Source organism: Schistocerca americana, chromosome 1, assembly GCF_021461395.2.
Source record: "Schistocerca americana isolate TAMUIC-IGC-003095 chromosome 1, iqSchAmer2.1, whole genome shotgun sequence".
Classification (NCBI taxonomy): domain Eukaryota; kingdom Metazoa; phylum Arthropoda; class Insecta; order Orthoptera; family Acrididae; genus Schistocerca; species Schistocerca americana.
Genome location: NC_060119.1, coordinates 1,148,609,854 through 1,148,630,586, shown reverse-complemented (window position 1 = coordinate 1,148,630,586; position 20,733 = coordinate 1,148,609,854). Strand labels below are relative to the sequence as shown.

The following is a 20,733-nucleotide window of genomic DNA, read 5'->3' as shown; positions in this document are numbered from 1 at the left end:
ATTACTTTTCACTTAGATGTAAGTTTAAGTAAATGATGAAGTTGTAAATATCAGTTTGCTTTGTACCATGTTAAAATTATGTGCACATATTTTGCCAGCAGATAGATCATTCATAACGACCAACATGTCGTGATTGATATAGTGCATGCTTAGGCTGTTCATGTTGAACCACTTACAACATTGTGTGTGAACTCTGTCATCCTTAGCATGGTTACATCGAGAAGTAGAATAGTGATTGAGTGAACTTATATTTCAGAGATATGAAGGCCCATAGTCCTTTAGCTGGACCACTTCAGGCAGAAGATGAGATGGCTCGTTGGTAAAGCCATCACTGACTCATTTCCCTTAACTTTCTCAAGTGGGTTATTGCCCAGTCTCACATAATTTCCATCTCATCTACCCACCTTGTTCCAGGAAAATATTTTCCCAGCCCAAATATTACAAGTCCATTCACTTACATGTTATCTGTTGGCTGCACTTCACATCCGAGAAAAGTATAAGAAATTTTACCAAGTGCTGTAGTTTATGAACTGAGGTAGCACTTGGGGGGGTGGGGGTGACAAATTCTCGTCCAACCTTCAAAATTAGATTTTCTGTGGTTTTTTCTAAATCATTTCAGGGATATGCTGATGTCATTACTTGAAACTGTCACAATTGATCTACGTACCCAATATCGAACAATCCAAACTTGTTCTCCATTTCTACTGGCCACATCATCATCACAGGACCTCAGACCACAATCATATTAGTTTTTTAGGAATTGTGTACATTTATAATGGGAAAGCTATTTTGCGAGGAAATGGCTGGTATCTTTCTTCAAGGTGGGTGCTGCATATTAGACTACACATCCTGGGCCCTCAAGGGGCTCACAGCTCTTTTGAAGGTACATGGGTGGCACGCATGAGGCCCTGAACTATTGCAGCCTTTCCCATTCACTTCCCCACACCCACTCTTTCCCTCCTCCCCTCTTTCTCCCATGGTGTTTTCCTCTATGAATACCCAGCTATTCCCTCAGTTTTGCAATTCCTTTCTGCCTTGTTTTTCGATGTTTTCACTTTCCCTTCTTTCCAGCTCTTTCTGTTGCCCCCTGGGGTTTGACCTCCATCCCTAGCATCTCCAGCATTTTCTTCTCCTCTGTCCTTCTCTGCCATAGCCCCGCCCCCTTCTGCAAGGTCACCAGAATGTGTCGTCTGCCCACGTGGTGGGGCAGTTAAGTATCTATCAGGCTGAGCCCCCTGGCAACATAGGGCTCACACTTCTGGTACCTGAGCTGTCACTGCCTTATATATGCATAGGAGCTCATCTTTTTGGAGTACTGGAACTCCTACCAATGACTACTGTGCCAGGCAGCCCTTGCTGCAGCTGGGTGGTGCCCACAGAGTGAGCCCTGATCGGAGTGGGTGTTACTTGGGCAGATGCTTAGCACTTGAGAGAGAACCACTCCTGTCTGAAAAGATGGCTACAGAAGAGTGGCCAGAAATGTGGAGCTTAGCAAGAAAGCACCATGTTTCTGGCCGCTCTTCTGTGACCATGTCTTCAGTAGGAACTGTTCTCTCCCTGCTCCTACATTTGCTTCCTCAAAACCCTCCCCTCCTCAGCCACCTCCTGGGACTAGGGCCAGACATGCTGGCTTGGGGTGAAACCCTTTCCCCGTTATGTACCCCTGCAGGTCCAGGGGTTAGGATAGGCCTGAGGTATTCCTGCTTGTCGTAAGAGGTGACTAAAAGGAGTCTCTCACGCTTCGGCCTGTATGTGATGGTCCCCTGTCGGGTTTGACCTCCATTTTTTCCAAATTTTCCCAAAGAGCGAGTCAATTGAGGAAGGGTGCCTTACATGGTGCATCGCATCCATCATGTGCTGAGACCTCTCGCATCCTTCGTTGAAGAGGGTCTGCACTTCCACTCATTCTCCAACTGTTGGGTGAGATCACCCTCCTGGGTGCATTTTCGTCCATCCACTGTGCATCATAATTTTCTGTGATGACGATGATAATGGACCTGTTTGCTTGGTTGCACCTGATATCCAGCACAGTAGCCAGTCTGTTGTGGTGGGGCTGCCATGTACCCTGTTGGTTGTAGCCCCCTGACCACACAGGGATCGCTCTGCTGATACCTGCACCATTAACTCCCCACGTGTGCCAAGGAGTAGATGTCCATTACCCTGGAGCATCGGGAATCCTGGCCATGGGCATCCTGCCAGGTGGCCTTTGCTGTGGCTGAGTGTCACCCGTGGAGAGCCCCCCTGGTCGGAGGTGTGGCATCAGGGCAGATGATGCGCGAGGAAGCATACTGTGTCATCACTTGCTGGTGATCACACACCAGGAGTCTCTAAGCTTTCCACGTCTCAGTACACTGCAAGGAAGTATGACCCTAAATCATTCCCCTCCCTGGCCACACCATGGGAGGAACACCAAGCTAAGGATGGCAGCAAACCTTATTTGCATCAGTACCTCGTATGTACAAGAGGTGATGGGGCTCCTTTGTTTCAATGAAGCCTCAGTTTTTCATTGAGCGTTTAGAGGATAAGTTTGGGGAGGTGGAGGGCTTGTCCGAAATGTGGCTCCTCCCCACATGGTGCCATCGATGTTTTGGTTGAGCAGGTGGTTTCTGCGGTGAAAAATGTGATCCCTCGTTCTTTGGGGTGCCCCCGGTGAAAGCCGGTACCTCGGTGGTCGCCAGAAGTCACTGAGGCAATTAAAGAGTGTCGGCAAACTCTACAGTGACATAAGCAGCACCCTTCCACAGAGCACCTTATAGCCTTTAAATGGCTCTGGGCCTGTGTTCACCAGGTGAAAACAGGAGTGTTGGGAGAGGTATGTCTCGACCATTGTGTGCCTTACGTCACCTTCCCAAGTCTGGACAAAGGTCAAACAAGTTTTTGGGTACCAGACCCCAATAGGTGCCCCTGGCATTACCATCGATGGCGTGTTATCTACCGACGCAAACACAATTGCCGAGCACTTTGCTGAGCACTATACTCGAGTCTCTGCATTGGAGAATTAACCCCAGCCTTTCACATTCTCAAACGGCGGATGGAAGGGAAAGTCCTTTCGTTCACTACATGCCACAGTGAACCCTATAACTCCCCATTTACAGAATGGGAGCTCCTCAGTGCCCTTGTACATTGCCCCAACACAGCTCCTGGGCCAGATCAGATCCACAGTCAGATGCTTAAACATCTCTCGTCTGACTACAAGTGACAGCTCCTCATCATCTTCAACCGGATCTGGTGCAATGACATCTTTCCATTGCAGAGGTGGGAGAGCACCATCATACCAGTGTTCAAACCTGCCAAAAACCCACTTGATGTGGATAGCTATCAGCCCATCAGCTTCACCAACATTCTTTGTAAGCTGCTAGAACATATGGTGTGTCGGCGGCTAGGTTGGGTCCTGGAGTCAAGTGGCCTACTCGCTCCATGACAGCGTGGTTTCCGCCAGGGTCGCTCTACCACTGATAATCTTGTGTTCCTCGAGTCTGCCATCTGAACAGCCTTTTCCAGACTCCAACACCTGGTTGCCGTCTTTTCTGATTCACGAAAAGCTTAGGACATGACCTGGCAACATCATATCCTTGCCACATTATGTGAGTGGGGTCTCTGGGGCCTGCTCCCAATTTTTATCCAAAATTTCCTGTCGCTTTGTACTTTTCTGTGTCCAAGGTGGTGCCTCCCATAGTCCCCTATATCCAGGAGAATGGCATCCCGCACGGCTCTGTATTGAATGTGTCTCTATTTTTAGTGGCCATTAATGGTCTAGCAGCAGCTGTATGTCCGTCCATCACACCTACTCTGTATGCAGATGACTTCTGCGTTTCATACTGCTCCACCAGTGCTGGTGTTGCTCAGCAGCACCTAAAAGGAGCCATCCACAAGGCACATTCATGGGCTCTAGCCAACGGTTTCCAGTTTTCAGCCGCAAAGTCGTGCATTTCTGTCGGTGTCGTACCATTCGTCCGAAACCAGAACTTTACCTTAATGATGATCCACTCACTGTAGTGGAGACATATCGATTCTTAGGACAGGTTTTTGATGCCCACTTGACTTGGCTTCTTCACCTTTGTCAGCTTAAGCAGAAGTTCTGGCAGCAGCTCAATGCTCTACGCTGCCTGAGCAACACCAACTAGGGTACAGATTGCTGTATGCTGCTGCAGCTCTACAGAGCCCTTGTTCAATCCCGCCTTGACTATGGGTGTCTGGTTTACAGTTTGGTAGTGCCCTCAGCATTGTGTTTACTCAACACAGTGCACCACTGTGGCGTTTGACTAGTGATGGGAGCTTTTGGAATGAGTCCGGTGACCAGCATCCTGGTGGAAGCTGGGATCCCTCCATTGAAAGTTAGGCATGCATAACTGCTCGCCAGTTATGTTGCACATGTTCGTAGTTCTCCTACACATCCGAATTACCATCTCCTTTTCCCACCCATGGCAGTTCATCTCCTGCATAAGTAGCCCAGGTCAGGGCTTATAATTGCAGTTAGCTTCTGATCCCTACGATCTGAACTGGAGTCCTTGCCTTTACCACCTATACTTGAGGTCCATTCATGTACACCTCCATGGTGTACACCCAGGCCGCAACTTCACCTGGATCTAGTACATGGCCCTAAGGACTCAGTTAATCCCGTGGCTCTTCGCTGCCATTTCCTGTTCATTCTTCATGTACCAAGTGCATGAAGTGGTTTGCACTGATGGCTCGATGGCTGATGGTCACGTTGGCTTTGCGTATGTCCATGGAAGACATATTGAACAGCATTCCTTGTTTGATGGCTGCAGTGTTTTCACTGTAGAGCTGGTGGCTATATCTCGTGCTCTTGAGCACATCAATTCGTGCCCTGGGGAGTCGTTTCTTTTGTGTGCTGTCTCCTTGAGTAGCCTAGAAGTTATCGACCACTGCTACCCTCGTCATCCTTTGGTAGCGACCATCCAGGAGTCCATCTGTGCCCTGGTAAGGTCCAGTCGTTCTGTGGTGTTTGTCTGGACCCCAGGTCACTTCAGAATCAGAGGCAACAAACTTGCTGACAGGCTGGCCAAACAGGTTACGTGGAAACTGCATATGGAGATCGGCTTCTCTGAACCTGACTCCTTTTCTGCCCTCGAACAATGTGCACATTCAGTGGTCTTCATCTGGACCCTGGGTCATGTTGGGGTCTCGGGGAATGAACTCGGTTACAGGCTGGCCAAATTGGCTACTGGCAAGCCACCTTTTGAGATTGGTATTCCAGAATCAGACATTTGATTAGTATTAAGCCGTTAAGTTCTAAGGATCAGGAATACAGACTGGCATACTCTGAATTTGCTGAACAAACTACTGTTTGTCGTCTCCGCACCAGCCATACTTTGCTGATTCATGATCATCTCCTCCATTGTGAGGATCTGCCCCACTGTCAATGTGGTGCCCGTTTTACAGTAGTCCACAATTTGCTGGACTGTCCTAACTTAGCTGCCCTGCAGCAGACGCATAATCTTACTGATTCGCTATCCTTGGTGTTAACGGACTATCCCTCAGTGTTTGACCTGATTTTATGGTTCTTCTCTAAGGGATGATGCCTCATCCTTGTTGGCCGATTGAGGGGATGCCAGGACGCCCATTGCCTCCTCTGCCCCAAAAGGACAGCAGCTGTCTGGGCTTGGCGACCTGCCCCAGTCCTCACCTTATCTCCCTTTCTCCTCTTGTTTTCCCTTCTTGTGTGCTCTGTTTGATATGGTATTCTTCCTCTGTTTTCTTGTGCATCTCTCACCCTGTCCATGCTTGTAGTTTTTTCCTAGTATTTTTGGGTGGGGTGACGCTCGTAAGTTGCAGGGATATGTCCCCCATCGCACTTTCTGCCTTTTGGGCCTCTTTCTGCTCCCTGGACAGAGCACCTCACTCACTTTTCTTCCTTTCCCCCCTTTCCTTCTTCCTTGTTCCTTTCTCAAGACTTTGTTGACATTTGGTAGACCTTGAGATTTTCTTTCACTGGGTTTCGTACACTAGGCCCTTCTATGGTGTGTACTTTTGTTGACTTGCCTTTTCCGTGTGTGTGTGCGTGTGTGCGTGTGTGTGTGTGTGTGTGTGGGTGGGTGGGTGGGAAGCTTGATTTCCTCATAGTTTGGGCCCTTTAATCACTAAACCAACCAACCAACTCACTCCTTGGCTTCAGTATTGACAGGGATCCTGTTGTCAGGCTGACATTATGGAAGAGCTGCACCGTTGATGATAGGTTGCCACCTTGTGCATTCATTTATAAGTTTGTATGTTGCTAGTTCTTTGTGATGGTAGTTGATGTAGATTTTTCTGGAAAAATTGCTTTATGAAAACATCAGATAGCAAAATTAGTACTTGTTAACATTTGTGCAACTGTTTACAGGAATGGATCACTGAACAATATAGACAAATATGTGTGAGTTAAGAATTATGTAATTGTTAGTCATTCATTTTAAATGTAAAGAAACTCATAGAAGTTCCCTAATTTTAGTTTTATATCTTTCATCTTTCATTATTTTCAGACGGAACTGGGACATGGTACTTTTATTAGAGGGCTGGAGACAACGGCACATTACGATCCTAAAACTAAAGAATTTGTTTTGAATTCTCCTACATTAACATCGTACAAATGGTGGCCTGGTGGATGTAAGTTATGGTTTCATTTCCTTCACCCTTTAGCACATTTAAAAGTTTTTTTGATATAAATAGAGTATGCAGCATGCTAAACATACCCATTATCATCATAAAAAATATCTGTATGTTCTCAAATTATATCATGATTGAAAATTGCTACCTTAACATGCCTTCAAGCTGTGTGCCCACAAACGAAAGTTTTATTTGACTTTCTTTTCTGTGCAGTGTTTTCAGTACAGTTTGTTATTCATGACATACAGTTTTGACTGTTGGGTCATGGAACTCTGCCTGTTACAGACATATGTGCAGTGCTTGTTTTACTTGGATGGGGAGGGTGCCAAGGGAGTTACTTGTGGGTGGACTTATTTTATTAAAGCAAAAACTACCAACTCAAGTTATAACGTTTCTCACTTGTACATTTCAATGCCTCAGGAGTCCTCTGTATGGTCTTCTTGCCTCACTGACTACTAAATAACTGCTTTGAATGGTTACCAAATAACTGGAAACAACACAGATGAATTTAAGTTTTACTTCATTTTAAATTTACTGCACCTCAAGCATATTTACAATGATTATCTCGAACATCAATTTAAAAATATATATGCCTCTTAACACCAGGTCAGTGCTTATATATGCTCCATTTAGCCTAATGTAATTCTACAAGTAGTAGTTCATAGTCATGACAGTAACTATCTTCAGTGGATGCACATCTCAGACCCACATAGTAACTGTACTCAGTGACCGCAAAACCTTGACTGCCCCTGGCTGGAGTAGAATATACGCACCTCAACAAAAGTCTGGAATATCATAGAGTGTACTACAATGACTTCTTATAATAAACCAATTGAGGTTTTTAAAACACCTTTTTAACAAAATAAACATAGTTCCTTCTGAAAACAAGAACAATTGTGGTTAGTTACAAAAAATCCTTGCAGAGCAAAGCAGACCCTCTCTTAAGTGTACATCTTGCAATAAAAACAGTGATAATCTTTACCTCATCATGATGATTATCCTTACAAGGGAACCTCCCCATCGCACCCCCTTCAGATTTAGTTATAAGTTGGCACAGTGGATAGGCCTTGAAAAACTGAACACAGATCAATTGAGAAAACAGGAAGAAGTTGTGTGGAACTGTGAAAAAATAAGCAAAATATACAAACTGAGTAGTTCATGGCAAGATAGGCAACATTAAGGACAAAAGAAAGGCAAGAGCGCCGTGGTCTCATGGTAACGTGAGCAGCTGCGGAACGAAAGGTCCTTGGTTCAAATCTTCCATCGAATGAAAAGTTTAATTTTTTATTTTCAGTTTATGTGACAAACTCCTATGTTTTCATCACTTTTTTCGGAGTGATTATCACGTCCACAAGAAAACCTAAATCGGGCAAGGTAGAAGAATCTTTTTACCCATTCGCCAAGTGTACAAGTTAGGTGGGTCGACAACTTATTCCTGTCATGTGACGCACATGCCGTCACCAGTGTCGTATAGAATATATCAGATGTGTTTTCCTGTGGAGGAATCGGTTGACCTATGACCTTGCGATCAAATGTTTTCTGTTCCCATTGGAGAGGCACGTCCTTTCATCTACTAATCGCACGGTTTTGCGATGTGGTCGCAAAACACAGACACTAAACTTATTACAGTGAACAGAGATGTCAATGAACGAACGGACAGATAATAACTATGCAAAAATAAAGAAAGTAAAATTTTCAGTCAAGGGAAGACTTGAACCAAGGACCTCTCGTTCTGCAGCTGCTCACGCTACCACGGCACTCCTACTCTCATATTGTCCACTATGTTGCTTATGTAGCCCATGGACTACTCAGTTTGTATATTTTGTTTATTTTTTCACAGTTCCACACAACTTCTTCCTGTTTTCTCAATTGATCTGTGTTCAGTTTATCAAGGCCTATCCACTGTGCCAACTTATAACTAAATCTGAGGGGGGTGCGATGGGGAAGTTCCCTTGTTAGTAGTGAGTATGTCCTGCCCACACATGGATGGTTCTTCCACTCTGTGAGGCACACTCTGGAAGAGATCATCAAGTTTATCTTGGGGTGTGAGGTCCCACTCCTCAGTGGCAGCTTCAGTGAGGTCCTGATGATTGTCAAGTGGAGTTGGACGCTGTGCAATGGTCACCTTCAACAGGTCCCATGCATGCTCAATTGCATTCATGTCTGGGGACTGTACTGGCCAGTTGATGTTGCATCTTTGAAGGTACACTGACTTCATGTGTGTAGGGCCTTACAATCATTTGTAGGACCTCTTGTAAGTATCAGGGGCTGGTCAAATTGCCTTAGGTAGCAATTAGAGGGATCTGCCATCCCATCATTATTGCCACCCAAAACGTTACACTTCCACCTGCAAACAGATGGACTTCCTGAACATATCGGCATTCCTGGTGTCGTCTAGCACTTCTCCAAACCCTAGCACGTCTAGTGTCCGGTCGCAAACCAATCCTGGTCTCGTCAGCAAACATGACATTACTCTATTCTGCAATAGGACCAATGTTGATGTGCAGGAGCCCAGGCCCTTCGATTACATCGGTTCAGTGCAAAACTTCTCATTGGTCTTCTGGAATGGAGATCACCCTGTTGCAATCTGTTACGCAGTGTTTGGTCTGAGATACAAATACCTGTTGCCAAGGAGAAATCTTTTCCAATTTTTCTGGCAGTTGATGATGGGCACCTGCAAGCCGACATTTGGAGACACAATCCTGCATTGGTATTATCTTATGAGGATGACCACTGAGAGGTCTGTTGTTCACATATCCTGTCTATCTTTAATTTCTCCACATCTTTGACACACCACTTTGAGTGACATGAAACCAACCGGCAACACCTTGATGTGTCCCCCCAGGGGGTCCACAACTCTTTTGTGGATACGTGCATAGCGAGCACGGGACCCCGAGCTTTCCGGGCTGCACACCTTCCTTTTCCGCGTCCTTCCCCATCCCCCAACTTCTCCCCCCTCCCCCTCACCTCCTACTCTTTCCTTCCCTTTCTCCCCCTCTGGGAGTATGTTTTGTGCCTACGTCTGGAGACGGACGCTTGAAAATGTAACACATTTTTCGCTTTCTTCGCTCTCTCTGCTTGCTCGTCTTCATCCTTCCTTTGTCCTTCTCTTCTCCTTACCTCTTCTCTTTACCCGTTACTCCGCTGCGGCGTTTGAGACCTCTCTTCTTTCCTTTCCCTTTCTTTGTTTTTCCCTTTCTCTTTTTTCCTCCCTGTGTGTGTCTGAAGGCCAATCCACGCATTTTCATGCGTAGCCGGTGATGGGGTAATGCGTAATTCCCCGCCCCGGGTAGACAGGTAGCACACATACGTAACCCCTGGTAATGGCCAGGCCCAGGGAGGGGTGATTACCCGAGCTGATACCTTCCGAAAGTGCCGATTGGTCCCTCCGTCCATTTCTCGGGAGGTGTGACCTGAGGTGTGAACAATCGCCTAAGGCAGGAGTGCCCACAGAGAGGGCCCCCACATGGGAGGAGCACGCCATCGGAGACGCCGGTAATCATGGGGGATCCTTCTGCAATGGTTTCCTCATCTTCTACTATGTGTGCTCACAAGCGTAAGTTCAATGAGTCTCAGCCACAGACAGTTCTTCCATCGTTGCCACAGTTCCTTGTTGTTTCTTGGTCTGACGAAGGTCACGACTTCTCCACGGTCAACCCTTTCATCATTCAGAAAGGTGTTGACGCAATTGCAGGTCCTGTAAAGTCTTGTTCCAGATTACGAAATGGCACCTTGTTGTTAGAAACAGTCAGTGCCCTCCAGGCACAAAAATTGCTGCGTACTTCACTGCTACACACCTTCCCTGTCTGGGTGGAAGCGCACCGCACTGTAAATTCGTCACGTGGGATCGTTTATACACGCTCCCTCGACAGATTGTCCGACGAGGAAATTCAACACTACCTGTCTGACTAGGGCGTAACGGCTGTTCGTCGAATCATGAAAAGGGTTGACACGAACATCGTTCCAACCCGTACTGTCTTCTTGACATTTGACAGAGTTCAACTCCCATCGAACATAAAAGCGGGCTATGAGATAATTTCCCTTTGCCCTTACATCCCAAACCCTACGCGTTGCTATCGGTGTCAGCGGTTCAATCATACCAGCCAGTCCTGTTCCAATCCGGCCAAATGTGTTACTTGTGGCAAGGATGCCCATGAGGGTGCTTGTCCACCTCCATCTCCTCATTGCATCAACTGTATGGGTGACCACGCTGCTTCCTCTAGAGATTGCCCCATTTTTAAAGACGAAAAGCTCATTCAGGAAATCAGAGTGAAGGAAAAGGTGTCGACCTTTGCTGCTCAAAAATTATTCGCCAGTCGAAAGCCCACTGTGCCTCAGACAGGTAAATACAGCAGTGTCCTTGCCTCTCCTCTGCCAACAAAGGAGGCGGCCACGCAGACTTGTGATCTCACCTTTAGTGCCACGGTCGTCAGATCAGCCAGCGCAAAGATCGCCCGTTCAACCTCCCCACTTTCACCTCCTCACTCTAGGGCTCACCCTTCATCGGGTTCTGCTAAATCTCGAGCCCAAAAGTCAGACACCCGGACTTCCAAAAAAGAGCCTACTCGTGAAGATTTTTTACGTACCCCAACTTCACAACTGTCAGTTCCTCCTTCATCTAAACATCCTGTTTCCAAGCAGGCTAATAAGAAACCCAGTTCCTCTCCTTCTCCGCCACGGTGTGTCTCATCTACAGCACCACCTGGCGGTAGCCGCCCTCGGCCGTCTTCTGTGTCGCCGAGGTGCACTGCTGGCGGCCGATCAACCGGCCGATCGCTGGTGGCTGGAGCTGCTCCTGAACAACCTATGGATCAGGATCTTCTGCCTTCGGCTGAATGCCGTTCCACGGTGTTGGTTGCAAGCTCTGAGCAGTCATTGAGTTGATGGCAACCTTGGTCACATTCTTCCATTTTCTGTCCACCCTATGTCCATTATCCATTGGAATATCCGCAGAATTCGAGCCAATCGGGATGAATTGTCGATCCTCTTACGATCCTACTCGCCGGTCATCATCTGTCTTCAGGAAACAAAGCTGCGTCCCCATGACTGCTTTGTTTTCCCCCATTTTCAGTCAGTCCGATTTGATCTCCCCTCTGTTGAGGGCACTCCAGCACATGGAGGACTCATGGTTCTTCTCCATGATACTCTCCATTATCACCCAATCCCCTTAAACATTTCCTTCCAAGCTGTCGCTGTCCGTCTTTCCTTTTCTGGATATACCTTATCTCTTTGTACTGTCTTCATTCCATCGTCCACACCAATGGGACGAGCTGATCTCCTTCATCTTCTTAGTCAGCTTCCGCTCCCATATTTGCTGGTTGGGGACTTCAATGCCCACCACCCGCTTTGGGAATCTCCACATCCTTGTCCGCGTGGCTCACTATTGATACATGTCTTCCACCAAGCGGACCTTGTTTGCCTCAACACGGGGGACCCTACATTTTTGTCTGCCTCCACGACAGATTTCTCTCATTTGGACCTTTCAGTCGGTACTGTTCCGCTAGCTCGGCGCTTTGAATGGTTCGCCCTTGCTGATACACACTCGAGTGACCACTTTCCATGTGTCCTTCAATTGCAGCCACAACTGCCATATATGCGCCCGCGACACTGGAAATTTGCCCAAGCCGATTGGACACTTTTTTCGTCTCTAGCGACATTCGATGACCGTCACTTTCCTAGTGTTGACGATGAGGTCACTCATATTACCGACGTTATTATTACAGCTGCGGAACGTTCAATACCTCGCCCCGGTGCCCCCCCAGTTCCTTGGTGGAACAAGACATGCCGTGACGCAATACGTGAGCGGCGACGTGCTCTTCCCGTTTTCAGACACCATCCTACTTTGGCCAACTGTATCTGCTATAAGCAGTTCCATGCGCGATGCCGTCACGTCATCCGCGGTAGCAAGAAGGCAAGTTAGGAATTCTTTACTAGCTCATTTAACACCTTCACTCCCTCCTTGGAAGTTTGGAGTTGGATTCGATGGTTGTCTGGCGCGCATAGTTTCTCCCCGGTCTCTGGGCTCACTGTCGCACATGATACATTAGTGGATCCCGTCGCAATTTCTAACTCATTGGATCAACATTTTGCTGAGATTTCGAGCTCTTCAAATTACCCGCCAGCATTTCTCCTGAAGAAACATGCAACGGAAGGGCAACCTCTTGCTTTCTCCTCTCAAAATCACGAAAGCTATAATACTGTTTTCTCCATGTGGGAACTCCAACATGCACTCTCTTCTTCTCACTCCTCCGCCCCAGGACCGGATGGTATCCACATCCAAATGTTGCTGCATTTATCATACCATAGTCTGCGTTAACTCCTTCGCCTTTATAATCGAATTTGGACTGACAGTACTTTTCCCAGACGTTCCTGTTCCGAAACCTGGAAAGGACAAACATCTTCTCTCTAGCTATCGCGCCATTTCTCTCACGAGTAGTGTATGCAAGGTTTTGGAGCGTATGGTGAATTGCCATTTAGCTTGGTGGCTGGAATCCCGCAGTCTTTTAACACCTGCCCAATGTGGTTTCCGAAAGCATCGTTCTGCAGTTGACCATCTTGATCTCTCTCCACTTGTATCATGAACAATTTTCTCCAGAAGCACCAAACAGTAGCGATATTTTTTGATCTGGAGAGAGCGTACGATACCTGTTGGAGGACAGGCATCCTCCACACACTGTTCTCTTGGGGCTTTGCGCGGTCAGCTGCCCCTTTTTCTTCGCGAATTTATTGCAGAGCGCACATTTAGAGTGCGGGTAAACACTACTCACTCCTGTACTTTCTCCCAAGAAAACGGGGTACCCCAGGGCTCTGTGCTAAGTGTTGTACTGTTTGCCATTGCCATAAATCCAATTATGGATTGTCTCCTTCCTGATGTCTCGGGCTCTCTCTTTGTGGACGATTTCGCAATCTACTACAGCTCTCAACGGACCAGCCTTCTTGAACGACTTCTTCAGGAATGTCTCGATCGCCCCCACTCTTGGAGCATCGAAACCGGCTTCCGCTTTTCTCCCAGTAAGACCGTTTGTGTTAATTTTTGGCGTCGAACGGAGTTTCTTCCGCCTTCCCTACATCTAGGCCCCGTTAACCTTCCATTCGTGGACGTCGCTAAATTCTTGGGTGTTATATTTGACAGAAAACTGTGCTGATCCTCCCACGTTTCCTATCTTTTGGCTCACTGTCTGCGATCCCTCAACACCCTCCGTGTCCTGAATGGTACCTCCTGCGGAGTGGACCGAGTGGCCCTTCTCCGCCTCTATCGCGCCTTAATGCGATCGAAATTGGACTATGGAAGCATAGTTTACTCCTCTGCTCGGCCGTCTATTCTTCGTCGTCTCGACTCTGTCCACCACCGTGGATTACGTTTAGTATCTGGAACTTTCTACACCAGCCCTGTGGAAAACCTTTATGCTGAGACTGCTGAACCTCTTCTGAGTCGTTATGCTAGCCACCTGTCTTCCATGCCTGCAAATCCGGCCCATGAAATTTTTTTCGACGCCTCCTTGGATTTAGGGTATGCAGGCCGCCCTTCCTCCCTACTACCACTGGGAGTCCGCTTCCGTCAACTGCTCCATTCTCTTTCCTTCCGCTTTCCTAAAACTTTCTTGACAACTTGGGGTACAGCACTGCCTTGGTTCCATCCCCGGACCTGCCTGCTCCGTGACCTTTGTCAGTTTCCCAAGGATGGTACCCCCTCACTTGTCTATCGTTGGGCATTTGCTGCTCTATGCGCACAAATGAAGAATGCCACATTTATTTACACTGCTGGCTCACAAACATCGTTAGGTGTTGGGAGTGCCTATATTGTTGGCGACACCCCAAATCGATTTCGGCTTCCCGACCAGTGTTCGGTTTATACTGCGGAGCTTTACACTGTTCTCCAGACTGTCCAATACATCGGTCGCCATCAGCGGATACAGTATGTTATCTGTTCAGATTCTCTCAGCTCTCTCCTCAGTCTCCAAGCTCTCTACCCTGTCCACCCTCTGGTCCACCGGATTCAGGACTGCCTCCACTTGCTCCACTTGGGGGGCGTCTCTGTGGCGTTCCTCTGGATCCCAGGACACGTTGGTATCTGTGGAAATGAGGCGGCCGATATAGCGGTCAAGGCAGCAGTCTCTCTTCTTCGACCAGCTATTCGCATGATTCCCTTCGCCGATCTACGGAGTGTTTTATGTCATCGTGTTGCTTTTTTATGGCACGCACATTGGTAGACACTTCCCAATAATAAATTGCGGGACGTGAAACCTTTTCCCTGTGCTTGGACCTCTTCCTCCCGAACGCGTCATCGGGAGGAGGTAATTTTAACTAGACTCCGGATGGGGCACTGTCTTTTTAGCCATCGACATCTTTTAAGTGGTGATCCTCCCCCACTCTGTCCCCACTGCTCCCAGCTGTGGACGGTAAGACACCTTTTTCTTGAGTGCCCCTTTTTTACTCTGTTACTCGCCCGTCTACAGCTGTCGCCTGATATATCTTCCATTTTAGCAGATGACACGCGCTCAGCCGATCGCGTTCTCGAGTAAGACACAATACCCACCCACCATCCCCTCTCCTAAACTCAGTAGACCACCCAAACAGTACGTATACTGTTTAATTAAGTTATTTTTAAGCAATTATTCGTTATCAGCGACGTAATCTCCATAAGAATAACACACACCAGAAGTGAATTTTTCTGCAACACGGATCAAGTAAATATACGGGACACGCAACAATCGTGCAACAATGGCGTAAGCGAGCGCAACAATCATGCAACAATGCCATTGTTGGATGATTGTTGCGCTCGCTTATGGCATTGTTGCACGTCCCGTATATTTACTTGATCCGTGTTGCAGAAAAATTCACTTCCGGTGTGTGTTATTCTTATGGAGATTACGTCGCTGATAACAAATAATTGCTTAAAAATAACTTAATGAAACAGTATACGTACTGTTTGGGTGGTCTACTGAGTTTAGGAGAGGGGACGGTGGGTGAGTATTGTGTCTTACGCGTTTTACTGCGCTTGACCTTGAATTCGGACTTAGTTTCTGGCCGCTGCAACACAACACGGGTCCTAGTATTACTAGACCCGTGTTGCAGAAAAATTCATGTCCGGTTGCGTAACGGCGCTGATAACGTCTGATAAGGCCCGCCGCAGGGGTCCAGCCGCACTTCCGCTCTCAGTGCCAGTCGCTCTGCGACCGCCGAGTCGTGCGTGTGTATAGGGCTTTACATTATGAAGAGCATGTAGCGCTGTATTTTATAGATCTCGATCGTATAATCGACATTGTTGTTAGTATAATCATTGAATGTGGTGGTTATTGGTTGCGCTAGACCGCTCGTGAAAAATTTTTTTTTTATTATAGTGGTTTTTTAAAGCTTTTCTTCTGTTTTTAGTTTCTCCAATTTTTTGAGTTTTGTTCCCATTGCTGATGGTTTCCAGTTTCGTTTCTTTTTACCTTTTCCTAAGTAACAGACCGGGCGCTAATGACCGTAGCAGTTTCGCGCCATAAAAAAAAACCTTGATGTGTATGACATGCTTAAAGTAAAGCCACTATCCTCACTCCATCAAAGTGGTGTATGGCCTCTACATGGCATGATACTGCAATGCTAAAAACAAACTGAATAATACTAGACTGCTCGCAGTGTGCCGCTGTGGCAGTCATATGTTTACATGACTGAAAACCTGCCACAGAGCGCGCCAATAGTAAACACCATCCATGAGCAAGTTGATAATGCATGAAGTGCCCAGGTCAGTGAGGCCTCTAGTGTTGTAGACTAGATTTTACGATAGTATTCCAAACTTTTGTTGAGCAGTGTAGATGCATGTAAGGAAGTGTTTGGAAAAATTCAAATTACAGCTTAATTACAGTATTAATGTAAATGACACAGAGAATAGGTGAAACATACAGGGCTGACAGAATTAATGGTATGCTATAAAGAGTACAGAACTTTGAAAAAAACAAAAAATTTATTGAAATGCACACTGAAAATAAAGAAAAATGTATGTCATTGTGTATCATATACACCCTTCACTTGGTTTTGGGTATAACACCATAACAAATGGTCACTATCATGTTCCATGCATTCCTCCAGACAGTGAACCGACTTCCATATCCTGATTAGTATTTTCAGTGGGATTTTATCCACAGCTGTACATATCCTTTCCATGATTTCAGCTATGGTGTGAGGACATGGACAATGTTGGAAGCTCTGAGAGGCTGTTCACTGACGATTTGTTGCTTATACAAAAGTAAAAATGCCTGTAAATTATAGTTGAATTCAGAAAGATCCGTAGAACACTAATGCTTGGTGCATGGACTGGCAATTCAACCTCAAAACAAATAAATGTAACATGGTCTGCATAAATAGAGGGGGAAGGTCTATTATTTTTAAATATACACATTGTGCTCAGAACTGGAAACAGTAACAACCGTAAAATATCCTGGAGTATGTCTCCAGAAGGACCAAAAGTGGATTAATCAGAGAGAACATCGGAAATGTCATTGCCAGGCTGAGATTCATTGGAAGAAACTCAAGGGTATTTAACTCGTAGGTATCATTCCGGCTTGTTGACAAATATGTAGTCACTCATTGGTGGCAGACTGGCTACCTGGCCATCAGGATGTTATGTATGGATGACCTCAGAGAATGGGTAACACCAGATCAGAGGCAACAACAAAGCCAAAGAATGTTCTTGGAAATAGTAGTAGTAGTAGTAGTAGTAGTAGTAGTAGTAGTAGCTGCTGCTGCTGCTGCTTTGTTCATCCATAGATCTCTTTTTACAAGGATAGAGGACATGTCAAAGTATTTACAAGTTTAGACCAATTTAAATTAAGCTAATTCGTATACACATACATTTACAGACTTCTAGTTAGAGACAGTCATTTGATTTACTCCTGGTATACAATACTTTTTTACAAATAACTTATTTAATAATGATAATGCCACACTGTTCACTCATATCTCACTATCAGTCACTGCACACACTATACACACATTGTTTCATAACACTTCACTCACTAAGCACACACACACACACACACACACACACACACACACACACACACACACTGGTATCTCTGGGACATTTTCTGTACTGCAACTTCCCATTTGCTATCCTGAAAAACTGAGTCAGCAGTCCTCTATAATGAGTGAGATGTTGAGCTCAGAAAGAGGAAGAGGTGTTAGTATTGTGCTATGCATAGCTTGCGGGTAAGCATTCCTGTTTTTCAAGAAAAGGAAAAAAGAAGGAAAAAAACATAGTGTGAAGGCGTTAAATGAAATGTTGGATCTTTTATAATCATCATTATTATTATTTATTTATTTGCGTAACATCTTTTTTTACCAAAGTCCTACTCTGTTTTATCTAAGTAATCCTTCAATGTATAAAAGGATTGCATAACAGGTACTTTTTAGATGCCTTTTTAAATAAGTGTATTTTTGCAATTTTTTAGTCTCTTTTGGTAATTTATTGTACAGTTTTATTCCTTGGTAGAAAATGCTGTTTCTAGTTTTATGTTTATTTTTTCTTGGCAAATGTAAGTTGAGTCTAGCTCTTGTTCCATGGTCATGGGCAGAGATGTTTGTGCAGTTATTACCATTGTTATTTTTGATGTGTAAAACTGACTGGTAAATATATTCTCATGAAGCAGTTAAAATCCCCAGTGTTTTGAACAGATCTTTACAATGAGCTCGACCACTGTTTTTGGTTATTATTTGTATGGCTCTCTTCTGAAGTTTGAAAATTGTGTTCATATTTTGTGCTAAGAATTGAGTGTACGCATGAATAGTATGTAACTAAAAGACATTGCATGTTACACACTGATGATAGGATTCTGAGGGCATAACATGCTGATGACATCCTGTTTGCAAGTACCTTTGTGTGTCCACACCATTTCAATTGACAATCAATATTCATTCCTAGAAATTTTGCATTTCTTACACAGTCTATAGAGGTGCCATCTACATTTAATTTATCATCATCATTTTCCCCTCTTCAAACTGAAATTCATAACATTCTTTTTCTTTATGTTCAATGTCATTGCATTGCTTGTTGACCAATCGTAAACTTCCTTGAGAGTTTCATTTGCTTTCTCTGCAAGTTCTCATGTTTTCTGAGTGACTATAATATTGCTGTCATCAGCGAAGAGAATTTTTTCACCATTAGTAACAGTACTGGGAAAGTTATTGATGTATATCAGAAATAGTATTGGTCCTAATATGTTACCTTGCGGAACCCCTATATTAATGTATTTTGATTCTGATAAGTGTTGTGTTATCTCTACTCTTTGTAATCTATCTGCTAGGTGTGATCGAAACCAGTCATTAGCTACCTCTCTTATTCATAGTGCTTCTAATTTATTTGATAGAATCTTGTGGTCAACTGTATCAAAGGCCTTAGAAAGATCCAAAAATATCTTTGTCAAGAGCATCAAGTACAACTTTAGTGAATTCTACTATCGCTGACTCTGTATTTTTGCCACTCCGAAAACCAAACTTTGATTTGCTTAAAAGATTGTATTTATTCAGGTAATTCATTAATCTGTCTTTCATAATTGCTTCTATTATTTTTTAGAATGGTGACAGCGGGGAAATGGGCCAGTAATTTTCTATGTCTTCTGCATTACCTTTCTTAAGCAAAGGTACAACTCTTACCTGTTTTAACTGCTCTGGAAACGTCCCTGATGTGAAGGATTCATTTATTATATTTGTTAAGGGGCCTTGTATAATCTCTAAGCATTGTTTCAATACACATATTTGTACTTCATCTAAGCATTGCCTTTTCAAAGTTCAGTTTAAATAATATGGAGTATTTAGAGAATTTCGTATTCACATTGGTTTCCTTATACACTTCATCCCAGCTTTGTTTTGCTAGTTCTTTTGAAAAATCTTTTATTTAGATTTCTGATAGATGTCATTTGTAGGCTTGTAGTTTAGGGAATGGTTCGTTGCCTGATTTTTACTGTTATGTGACAGAGATGGTCTGATAGTCAGAGATCTTTTACAGCTATGTCACATTTTTCCTTGTCCATGTTTGTGGTCACATGGTCAATTACTGATGCAGTCAGTGTAGTAACCCTTGTTGCACTATCGACCAATAGGGACATGCCAAAACTCTGAAGGATATTTATGAGGGTACTGCTAGATTCATTTATGATATTAGTGTTGATATTAATGTTCACACACAGAATTTTGCTGACCTTCGTACTTGAGACTTTATCTACAACTTCTGTTAATTTATTGAAAAAAGTGTCCACACTACCACTGGGAGATATATACACATACAAAATTATTAATTTCTTGGTGATATCAAGCCCTGTTAATTCAATAGCTGATATTTCAGAGTGTTTGTCCTCACTTATTGTACTGAGGGCATGTCTTGATTTGAACTGTGTTCCTTTTCTGATATAAATGCATGATCCTCCACCCCTTGAAGCAGTTCTGCAGTAAGAGTTTACCCTGTCATACAATGATAATACTACATGTTGGATTTCTGTTTTTCTGCGCCAGTGCTCAGTAACTGTGCAGTTCAAAGTTTGGAGCTCAACTTCTAATAGTTGTATTTTATTTTTTATTGATTGCATGTTTTTATGGAGGATTGTTAAGTCAGTGAAATGCTCCATGTTACTCTTTCCAATGGTTTGTTTTTCTTAGTGACATTTGGAGTGTTAAAATCTGTATTTGTGTGATTGTTTCAGTATTTTTTAAATTGCTGGAGATACTCTTTAGGCAGGGGACCCTGTTGTCTGGATTTATCCTAAAAAAAACTTACTATTCCTACCCATAACCACAGGTATTTGACCATGTGTGGCCCAAGATCCACCCCCCACAATTTCAGCTGTACCAATCTTCCCTTCCCAGTCCTGTCAAGGTGTATGCCATGCCTAGTGAAACTCCATCTGTTGATAGTCCTGATGGGTACCAGAGAAACATGAGCGAAGTTGGTTGCCTTCAGGGCCATCTCTAACCACACATTGATTCGCCTCACAGCTCACAGCTCCATCAAGGTGTGGTCGATCATGATGCCGGAACAGCTCAACAAAGTGTACATTGGTGCCATGAGTCAGGGAAGCTATCTTTTCCAGGTCACCACCTATGTCATATGCCCCATCCCTCTCCAAACTGTTCCCACCCCACCCACTGTCCATT

At 44.8% G+C, this 20,733-nt stretch overlaps 1 protein-coding gene across 1 annotated transcript in view; it reads left to right on the top strand.

The window, feature by feature from the left end:
• Positions 1 to 20,733, top strand: part of LOC124619380 (probable peroxisomal acyl-coenzyme A oxidase 1) — a 96,151-nt gene that overhangs the window by 26,876 nt on the left and 48,542 nt on the right. Inside the window, exon 4 of the mRNA XM_047145718.1 lies at positions 6,483 to 6,606. Coding sequence (XP_047001674.1) covers positions 6,483 to 6,606 — 124 coding nt within the window. The remainder of the gene's footprint in view (positions 1 to 6,482; positions 6,607 to 20,733) is intronic.